We start from the raw sequence: 9,965 nt of genomic DNA, 5'->3' as shown, positions 1-9,965 counted from the left end.
AATGCCCCAATCCCCTCAGTGCATTTGCTGGAGGTACCAGGGGCTCCTGATGCCTTCTCACCGGGAACCTACCTAAATCTCTTATAACACTGGTAGAAGGTATTTCTAAATTTCCCTCCGCCCTCTAAATTTAGCCGCCTTTGGCGATCCTCTCAAGGCAGCAGAGCAACCCCCTACAAAAATCCTGGCGACTAAAAGAACAGACTCTGCTTTCACGAATTCATTCCCTCCTCTGCAGCCTCAAAGTACAAGTCCCGAACAGCCGCGTTTTAAACCCGCTCCAATTACAGCATGGTTAAAATGCAGCGAGCGTTGAACAGCGACATCAAAGCGCTGACAATGTTGGGTCCGTTCCCAACTTCTCTGGTTCTATATCAATGTAACAAACTTAAAAAAAAAAAAAAGAGTATTAAAACAGACTGTTTATTACAACATATGATGTGTTATATTAATTTACATGATGATATATAAAACAGCCATTTATGATGTACAGTAATTTGACATCAACAGGAATATTAAAACTATTGATACTCATGCATCTGGCATGCATATGTTTTTAAAAAGCAGTCTTACACAGTATATCGAAGAATTACTAAGCCTTCCACAGCTGGCCCGAGGGTTCGGTCTAGAACGGGGGACTCCCACATCCCACTTCGTAGGTGTTAGGGGCAGAGCGCATGGTGGAGAAGGCCACTCCGTGTCTGGCTGGGAGATGAAGGGAGAGCCCTTCCTTGGGAGAGGAAACTGGGGCAAATCATTAGGAAGGACAGTAGCAGCAGAAAATTAAGGGACTAGCAAAAAACCACTGAGACAACCTCCCCTCCCCTCAATCATGACCTCATCCTGTATAAGCCCCAGAGCTGGAAAGACCAGGCAAGGAAAATCCCTTCTTAGAAACATGAATATTTCTCAAAGCCTGCCAACACTACATAACCACTGAAACGGCAGTGTTGTTTGTGGCTAGTACAATGGTCTTCATTTCCACATAAAAGGCACTGGTATCCACCCAACGTCTGCAGACAAGTCACATAATTTACCTCCATTTATTCAATTTAAATATTTGAATTTTAAAACTCTATGAAAATATGTACACAAAAAAGCACCGTGTTTCTTTGAGCAGAAACGGACACAAGCCAGGCAAGTCACGTCGTCAGACGGTTGTCATCAGTTTGAGCGAGCCCGATCGAAAGCGGAGGATTTTCTTTTTGAGGTTATGGGAGGCTTTGATTTTGACAAAGGCCTTGGCTGCATTTTCGTGCAGCTCCGGACCAGTGACCGACTGGATAGGAAGAGTCTGGACAAACTGGGACCAAATAAGACCCCCGCTTTCATCCGAGTCGCTGGTGGTGGTGCTCTCCCCAACGAACTCCACCTCGCTCAAGCTCGACTCGCTGTCCCCAAAGCAGTTCATGGTGTAGTTGCTCTGCTCGTCTTCACTTGTGTCCACCACCGTGGAGTGGAAGAGGGATTCACATTCGGCCGAGTACTCGGAGTCACTAGCAACGTAAGCGTAGGGGCTGACGTACGTGTGGGACACTTGGGAATAGAGCCCCCCCGCTTCTCTCCTGTTCCTCCTCGCCCTCCTCAGGGCTTCCTCGTAGGAAATCTCCGCTGACGACTTCCACCGGCGATAGTCTCCCCGCTTGTGTTTAGGTTTGGCCACGATTACCTCCCTGCTGTGGCCGTGGGATTTGATCACAGATTTATGTAGGCCAGACTGCCTGCTCGGGAGGCTGGACTCTGGCTGCAAGCCGCTGCTTTTCTTCCCTCTTGACGAGGGCTTTTTAAGTTTCTTATTTGTATCCAAGTCATCCGGGAAGCGACACTTTTTGCCAACAAGCTTGGTTTTCTCCCGCACGGGCTGGGAGCTGTTTTCCAGCACGTTGGCAAGGTGGGGCCTGTGTTTCAGGGTTGAGCTTTTCAGAATCCGGACACTTTTGGTGCCCCTGTGAAGCTTAATGCTTTGCTGCTGGGCTGGGATGTACTGAGCGTTCACCAGCAACCCTTCGTCCAAGCTCTGGGAGGAAGAGCCCTCACTCTTGAAATCCAAAGCAGGTTTCTCCTCGACGGGAGGAGCGGCACCAGCGTGAGCCACCTGCATGCTGTTCTTCAGCAGGACTTTTTTAGGCGGCTGAATTGCTTTATTCTCTTGCTGTAGCCCTGTACGCCTGCCGGGGCTTTCCTTTGGGGACAGAGCAAAGAGTTGGCCGCTTTCCCTTGGGACATCCCCTGTTGCAGGCACAGGACACCGGTTCGGCTCTTGAGAAGCCGGTTTGACGCTCCGCAGCAGGTGTTTGCTTGGAAGTTCATTGACTGTGCTCGGTGGGAAAGCAGCCGGCAAAGGCATCTTCCTACTCTCCAGCTGCTCCTCGTTAGATTCTTTTGGTCGCTGTTTTACGGGGGAGAACGTGCTGGTATCCAGAGCAGGAGTCACGCTAGCGTGCAAACACACTTGCTTGGGATTCTTCGGGTTCCCCGCGTTAGCATGTGCCACCCCCGCCGCCTGCCTGACGCACAAGCTGCCGTGTCTCAAGATGCCTTTCACGGGATCGGTGTTGAGACTTGTCCTGGGTTTGTTAGTCCGTACAGAATGCGTCTTTTTCTGAACGAGGCTCAGGATGTAGCCGTCTAGTCTCTTGCTGGCTGAAGGACAGGATGCTGACCATGAGCTCTGCGGGGCAAAGGAATTGCCTGCTTTGGCCGAGTCTGCTTCAGATCCAATGCAAACGTCGCTCCCGTTGCAACCAAGCCTCTCCTCTTCTCTCTGGGGGATGCCAGTCATCGGCAGAAGAAACATTGGGCTCTGAACAGCGACGGCATGCAGGGGGCTGGGGTAACGGTACACGTCATTCCCATTCTTAGATACCAAGTCGCACTGATACTTCGGATGTACGTCTGCAACCACGTCAAGGGAATTCGAGTGAGGTGTGGACAGAGACCGACACACAGCACCTGCAGCCTGGTCCTCTTGGGGGCCTTCCTTATAATCCATCCAGCCTATGAGATCTGCAATGCATTTAAAAAAAGAGATTAGAGTCTGCTAACCTGTCGTGTTTCTTCTCCTTGGTCTTTTCTAAGAGTCTGTCCTTGCCTACACAGTTAGTCAGGCTTTACCTGTACTAAAATAGTTTAAAAGATATAACTACCCCCACCACACACACCCCCTGTGTGGATACAGTTAGTTTTATAAAAGCACTCTAATATAGTTCACAAATTATACCCTTAACTGATAGCGGTACCCTGGTGTGTATACCAGTCCTCAAAGGACCTTCCATTTTATACTTGTAGAGTGGACTTTCATATCTGGCCTGTGCTGGGGAACGCAGATAACCTGAACACATTGAGAGAGAGAGAGAGAGAGAGAGAGAGAGAGAGTGTGTGTGTGTGTGTGTGTGTGTGTGTGTTGGGGGGGGTTACACAATATTTTTTACAGTGGTAAAACCAAAAAGAAACTGGACAATAAATTATTGCAACAGTAAAATTATTAGGAGGTTGAAATACGCTATTAGTATTCTTTCTTTAGGACCTTCAAACCAGCCACAGATTTGCACGGGTTTTACTTATGATGACTTTTAATGCACTCGTTTTGCATTTGGTCTCAAGTTGCAGCAAGGGAAGTTGAGGTTAGATATCAGGAATAACTTTCTCACTAGGAGGGTAGTAAAGCACAGGAACAGGTTACCCAGAAAGACGGTGTACACTCCATCCTTGGAGGTTTTTAAGACCTGGCACCACAAAGCCTTGGCTAGGATGATCTAGTTGGGGCTGGTCCTGCTTTGAGCAGGGGATTGGACTAGATGTGACCTTCTGGGGGTCCCTTCCAACCTGAATTTTCTATGACTCTGTGATTTCAAGATTTTCCATCCTAAGATGATCAAGATGTCCTTTGAACAGTCAAGAGTCAAGGACAGGGTATGAAGGAGAACAGTCTTTTGATTTAAACACCAGGGTGTGAATCAAAGATCCTGAGCTTCTATTCCTGGTTCTGAAAAACATATACGTCCTTTTGGGTCGGTCATTTAGATCAGTGTTTCTCAACCCATAGGTCGTGACAAAAAAATGGGTTGCAAGAATATATGAAAAGGTCGCAAACAAAACTTGGAAAAGTGGATCAGCAAACTTTAAAAACGGAGTCTCGTTTAAAGGAGAAAAATGTGAGAAACCATGGGTTTTCCCTTGCAGGCTGGCAAAGGTCTGGCCTGCAAAGGGATGCTTGGGGCCCCCATTCCCTACACACTGGAGGGCTGGGGCCTGGGGGTCAGGAGCGAGGGGCATCGGCAGGGCCAGGGGGCCATTTTCTACTTACAACTATTTACTGAGTCTGGACTGAGTATTTACTGAGCAATTGGTGGTTACAAACGTGTCCTGGTACAGAAACGATTGAGACCCACTGACTTAGATGACGATGTTTGGACATCAGTATCTAATATTTGTCCCTTAAACCCACACTTATGCACCTAAGAAAGGGGGCTGATTTTCCTCACTTAGCGACCCAGACTTCAGTGGGGCAGCTTGCATGAGAAGCTATTGCACCTCGGAGAGTGTGAATTCAAGAATTAGGACACTAGACAGGAAAAGTCAACTCTGTGTCGTTCAGATCATCGCCTTTCTTAAATTGCACACCACCGTCTAGCGCCCAGGGAGGGTTGTTGCCAAAACAACACAAGACTTTACTGAAAGAGGCCAGTTTGCAAAATGTCATCCCTTGAAGTGGGATCAGCTGAATGCAACTGTTTAAGAGTCTCACATTTTCATTATCCAGACAGAAGACCAGCAGCGTAATCGGCTGTAAATCTTTGTGAGTGGTTTTTACAAGTCTGGTCGATAAAGAGCGCTTATACTTTTGCAATAGGAATAGTTACATTACATCAAATAGGTCAAAGGGTAACCTCGGAGCACTCTGCGTCTTAGAAAGTGTCTGAGACTACAAAGTCCTATTTGTAGGCTAGGCAAACTGGCGTGATTTTTTTTCTGGATTCCTAAATGCAAAAGTTCACTGTTCATTATCCTCACAGAGCAGAAAGGAAATTTTAAATACAGCTGGTTATAAGCATTCTTCATCATTCAACATGAACCGAGGTTCTTAACCCAGCATGGCGACAACTTTAGTCAATCACGTTCGAGTACAATGGTCCTATTTATGCTCTCTTTACACACTCAAATAAAGGATTCTTGAAACACCGGAGCTTATATGAAGCCTCAATATATAACCTCTCCTCACATGTCCACCCAGCGGTTTACATCCTTAGAGCAGAGTAATGGAAAACTCCAACATCCATCATCCCCTCACTAAAAAGAGTAAACCTTTTCCATTGTTCATGAGAGCCATTTGTCCATGCCACACGCAGCCAGGGCACGCTTCATCACAGTCAGCTCTGCACTGAGGACAGGGCTGGAATAACGGTGCTGCAGAGGGCGACTGAAGTGCCTGCCTGTGCCGTTATTGACTGAGCCTGATACGTTGTTCCCTTGCTTGTATGAGTGCCAAGATTGCCAGGCTTTAAATTTTTTTTTTTAATGTAAAAATGATTTGCCAAAAGAAACAGTAAGTAAATGCATCGGGTCGTTTCTTATGCGTGTGTGTGTGTACCACTGCCCTCTGCTGGGTAGATCAGCCCTGATATTTCTAGACGTGTCTCTAGATCCTCGCTGATTCACACCAGTGGCCGGAAAGTGAATCCAACATGCTCTTCTGACAAGTTTGGGCAGCACTAGAGCCATCTTGGATAATTTGGCAGAAAACGCAAAAACAGAAGTTAATTCAGCGGCAATTCCACTGTCAGCCAAAGCCCCCTAAAGCCACCCTGGTCATAGGTGGTGGAAGACAGGGGCTAATGGGGCTTAGCCCCCGCAAACGTGGCTCCAGCCGTGCCACCACCATGCTCCACCGCCGTAGCGCTGTGCCCAGCGCCCTTGCTGCACACTCCTCCGCTGCGTACAGCAGCAGCGCGCGCCAGCCTCGCTACGGGCGTGCGGGAGGGAGGGTGGGGATGGGGTCAGGCAGCGTGCTCCACACCGTGCCCCGCACCGCCCCCGGCCCCCCCAAATAATATTTTCTTCCAACACGTATGCCCCTGATGGAGTCTGAATTATTAATCCAGCTTTTACCGTACCTGCAGATTTGGGGCGTCCGTCAGAGAGATTCAAAGAGCCGTCCAAGGGGCTGCAAAAGCAGGTGCTAGAATGACAACTGGATAAACACTCACTGAAGACCGAGTTGGAGGAATTGGAAAGTGATCCAGAGGCCCCATCGCTCAGCTCATAAAATCCTATAAAAATAAGACAGCCTGGGTTTATTTGGGTTGGATTCACAAAAAAATTCCCTGCTTTCAAGAAAGTACTTAGTGCCCTAAACAAGCAATAGAGACTCTGTGTGTTTTGGCTCCAGGGTGGTGATCAATTATCTGATTACATTTAGTCCTGCAGAGCAGTTCAAAGAATACAGCAGCACTATCTGTAATGCCGGGAGGATTTCCATTGAAAGCCATTTGAAAATATAGCAGTGGGAGGTCACTTAACGTCTGAAATCTTAATATCTGGGACAATTTTTATAAGCTTTTTAAAGAAATCCCGTGTTTTAGCAAGAGGGATCTTGCTTACGGGCATAGTTCTCTTTCACAGTATATTATGCTTCCTGGTAACTATTACTTGACTACAAAAGTCTCCACCAGTGAGTAGGACTGACACTATTCATCATCAGAGATCTGGATGTAAAAGCACAAGATCCAGAGATGACATGCAAGCTAGCTGATTAGGAGGGGCAATCGTACAGACTCATTTGGAGCTGGGTTCATGGTGAACAAAATGCGCTTTCATATAGCCAAATGCAAAGCTACGCATCTAAGACAGCAGGCCGCATCTGTGACGTGGGCAGTCTGCATCCTGGAAAGCAGAGAACTAAAACGGGTCTAGGGCTTATAGCAGACAAGACGCTCAACATGAGCCCTAAAGGCAATGCCATGTATCCTCAAAAATGTAGGGGCCAGTGAGATGAGACCAGAAGAGCTCAGGCTCCCTTCTGGCCTGAAGCCTCGAATCTCCAAAGTCTTCTTCCTAATCCATGTGGTTGCTTCCTTCACTTTCCTGAAACCCACTTCTCAGCAGAGATGTGTGATTGCAAAGCGTGTGCTCGGCGGACCCAAAACCGGCCTCTAAATATAGTGTATGAGGAGGATCTTTCAGTGGCAGCTGACTTTCTCTTGGCCCCGTTTCAGCTCATGAGACCCTTTACAGCTCTCAACTGTTAAACCCTTAAGCCGGGCAGGAGTGAAGGTAGCAATTCTTTAACCAACTGTTCCACTCCGCTGCTTAAAGACCTTACCTGAACTCGGACGACTGTCTGTCTCAAGGTGTTCGTCTGCTGTCTTTTCCACATCCAGCCTTAGATCGCTGATCTGTTTATCTAGCTCTTGTAACTGGTTCAACAGACCAGCGTCTCTCCTCCTCAAGCAGTTCTAGAAGACAAGACAAGCACCACCGTAAGCCACATTTTCTTGTCTGGAAACAAATGGGCTACAAGTAGCGGCCACCTGAACAGCTTGTGAATTCCACGTCAGCTCTTTAAAAAGAACTGGGAAATCCTGCTGGCGAGCTTGGATTTAACTGAGCTATAATGCAGATGTCTCCTTCCAATCTCTTTCAGCCAAGGTTTCAATAAGGACTTAGTATTCCCGGTACAGGAATACTAGTATTGGCAACATCTCCTGGTATCTTGCAAGCACCAACAAAGCTGGGCTTTGTATCACAATAAGAAAACCAACTCTCAGAAGTAGAACCGACTACGGTGGTAAAAGCCTGCTTTACCCCGTTGCTGCATCTACACTTAGGGTCGTGCTGACACAGCCGCATCGGTCCAGCCCCACATCACTCCGCGCTCCTGACCTGCGTGCAGCCGTGGAGGCAGCAGTCTGCAGGGGAGACGCAGCCTCCATCTGTGGTGCATTGCAAGCTTATATTCTAGAGCTTCAGAGCAAGATTGCAGCAGCCAGGGTGCTTTCATGCATTTTGCAATGCAGTCAATAGGGAAAGCAATGCCTTCTCTTCCCCTCACGTAAGGGCACGGAATGGCTGTAATACAAATGTCAAGGCAATTTGGAGGTGTACAACCTCCAATAAAGAACGGTTCTGTACTCATTAGCCCACAGTCAGTGGGATCAGTTCCCGAGGAGCTATCCGCCACCTACCCGGTTGATCAGCATTCACGTACCCCCCCACGCATGCGGTTTGCCGTGCCCCCAGCCGGGTGCTGCCGGGTTTCGTTCTTGAGCACTTTGGCACCCAGGGAGGACCAGATCCAAAACCCATGAACTCAATGGGAGCTTTTGCCGGATTCATGGCAGCCTTGGACCCGACCCAAACAGAAGTGAAAGTGAAGGCTAATGTCACGGGATCACTAATAGCACCGCCGCCGACTCTGGTCTGGCATTGTGCACTGTCCACCAGGGACCAGGACTGCAGTCGAACTCCTTCCCCACTTCTGACAAGAGCTGGGAGCTGGAGCCAACCCAACGCTGCAGAGGTGACGGGGTCCAGGCAATAACTCACTGCGCCACCTCATGCCCCCCTTGTCCCCCCGCCATGCCCTCCCCTGCAAAGGACTCTAGGCAACGCTCCATCTGGTTCAAATTTGGAGTGTCAAGTGCAGCTATTAAAGTGTTACCACTGCCCCGCATGGGAGTAATCGTGCCGGGCGCTTTACTGTGGCCGTCCGGCAACTAATATCTCCTGAGTGGTCGGTCCTGTCACTGGGGAGGAAGAATTAAACCTATCAGAGCCACCTCCTGAACCAAAAGCCATCAAGATTGGCAAGCGCCCATGGAGCCCAACCTCCCCCTTGGTCCGAGCCACCCGGCACCATGCCGCTAGCAGGCCGTGCACTGCAACGTCCTCGTTCCAGGCCAGGCTCGTGCGCTACGAAGCCCCTCGGCCAGCACAGCCGGCCCCTGGAGAAGGGCCCGATCCTGCCAGCACCGAGGCAGGACCGCCAGGAAGCCTGGACGCACAGGGACGGGCTCAGGGGAGGTGAACGGCAGCTGGATCCGGGAGGGGGTGTCCGTGCTGCCTGCCTTCAGAGCAGCAAACCCAGAGCCCCCCTTCCAGCCCGGCACAGATCGACCCAAGACTACTGCACAGCACACACTGACCCGCGTCTATTAGCCCGGCACAAAATGACCCAGCCTGGCACAAAATGACCCATGTCTATTAGCCTGGCACAAAATGACCCAGGTCTATTAACCTGGCACAAAATGACCCAGGTCTATTAACCTGGCACAGACTGACCCAGGATTATTAGTCCGGCACAAAATAACCCAGCCTGGCACAAAATGACCCAGGACTATTAAGCCGGCGCAGACGGACCGCGGTGTAGGAGCCCGGCACAGGCTGGCTCCGCACGCCCGTCCCGTCCCGTCCCGGCGCGGCGCGGCGCGGCGCTCACCAGCTGGCGGCGGAGCAGCAGGATGTTTTCCTCCAGGATCTTCTCCTCCAGGCTGCGCGGCGCGGGGCCGTCGTGGGGCGCGGGGCCGGGGCCGGGGCCGGGGCCGGGCGGGGCGCGCAGGACGCCGCGGACGAGCAGGCGCTGGCGCTGGCGCAGGTAGCGGAGCTCGCCCAGCCCGGCCAGGGTGGCCTCCAGGCGCTCGCGGGTGCGCTGCCGCTCCGCCGCCGCCTCGCCCCTGTCCCGCCCGCGCGGCTCGGGCTCGGGCTCGGGCTCGGGCTCGCCCGCCTGCCCCGGCTCCATCCCGCCGCCGCCGCCGCCGGCCCCCGCCGCGGCCCCGGCAGACTGCGCTCCGCCGCCCCGCGCCCGCGCCGCCGCCCGCCCCAGCGCCGCCCCCGGCGCCGCCCCGCTCGGCCCCTGCCCGGCGCCGCCTCCTCCTCGTGCGCCGCGGGGACCCGGCCCCTCTCCGGCACCGGGAGCCCCGCGTCTCTCCTCCAGCCCGGCCTCCCCTTTGTCTGGGGCTCCCTCGCTA

General features: G+C 51.3%; 1 protein-coding gene across 4 annotated transcripts; it reads right to left on the bottom strand.

Annotated features, from left to right (window-relative positions):
• Window positions 1–407: 407 nt before the first annotated feature.
• Window positions 408–9,751, bottom strand: DACT1 (dishevelled binding antagonist of beta catenin 1). 4 transcript variants are annotated; one of them, XM_014598755.3, is made up of 4 exons: window positions 9,437–9,751; window positions 7,322–7,454; window positions 6,114–6,269; window positions 408–3,006 (listed from the first exon to the last, which is right to left on the bottom strand). In XM_014598755.3, the coding sequence occupies exons 1-4, from the start codon at window positions 9,734–9,736 to the stop codon at window positions 1,151–1,153; spliced, it is 2,445 nt and encodes an 814-aa protein (XP_014454241.2). In that variant the 5' UTR covers window positions 9,737–9,751; the 3' UTR covers window positions 408–1,150. The 4 variants fall into 4 exon arrangements, with proteins under 4 accessions (XP_014454241.2, XP_059579345.1, XP_059579344.1 ...); XM_059723362.1 differs by lacking the exon at window positions 9,437–9,751 and adding an exon at window positions 8,207–8,233; XM_059723361.1 differs by lacking the exon at window positions 9,437–9,751 and adding an exon at window positions 8,184–8,213.
• Between the last annotated feature and the right edge of the window lie 214 nt (window positions 9,752–9,965).

The sequence above is a fragment of the Alligator mississippiensis genome, chromosome 2 (assembly GCF_030867095.1).
Source record: "Alligator mississippiensis isolate rAllMis1 chromosome 2, rAllMis1, whole genome shotgun sequence".
NCBI lineage: Eukaryota > Metazoa > Chordata > Crocodylia > Alligatoridae > Alligator > Alligator mississippiensis.
The sequence above is the reverse complement of the archived record's forward strand: the minus strand, read 5'-3'. Positions and strand labels throughout refer to the sequence as shown.